Raw genomic sequence first — 360 nt, forward strand, 5'->3', positions numbered from 1 at the left:
AAAAAAAAAAAAAAAAAAAAAAAAAAAAAAAAAAAAAAAAGGAAATAATATATATATATATATTATTGCATTTCCCCATCTCTCGTGGGTCCCGAAAATGGGCGCCGGGGCGGAGCGCTCAAAACCTGTGCACGAAAGCCTCCCGCTCTTTGCGTTTCAGCTCTTCCCTGTAACAGCAGGAGCAGAAATTCCCCGTTTCCGGATGTCCGTAAAAACCGCAGTTCGGCTGCTTGCATTTGGTCTGCTGGACGTTATAAAGAAGGCGGTTTTTGGTTTTTTCGGCCGCCGGCGTTCCTCTCTGCCAGCCGTCCTGCTCCAGGTAGTCCCGGCAGCCGTTGCTGTGCGGGGGGGGGCAGGCGG

The 360-nt window shown here is 49.4% G+C and overlaps 1 protein-coding gene across 1 annotated transcript in view; it reads right to left on the minus strand.

Moving 5' to 3' along the window:
* Nucleotides 1-118: 118 nt before the first annotated feature.
* The window catches only part of OTUD7B (OTU deubiquitinase 7B), a 21,218-nt gene continuing 20,976 nt past the window's right edge, over nt 119-360 (minus strand). The window contains exon 15 of the mRNA XM_009886194.1: nt 119-310. Within this exon, the coding sequence (XP_009884496.1) occupies nt 119-310 (192 nt within the window). The remainder of the gene's footprint in view (nt 311-360) is intronic.

Source organism: Charadrius vociferus, unplaced genomic scaffold, assembly GCF_000708025.1.
Source record: "Charadrius vociferus isolate BGI_N301 unplaced genomic scaffold, ASM70802v2 scaffold1295, whole genome shotgun sequence".
Taxonomy (NCBI): Eukaryota; Metazoa; Chordata; class Aves; order Charadriiformes; family Charadriidae; genus Charadrius; species Charadrius vociferus.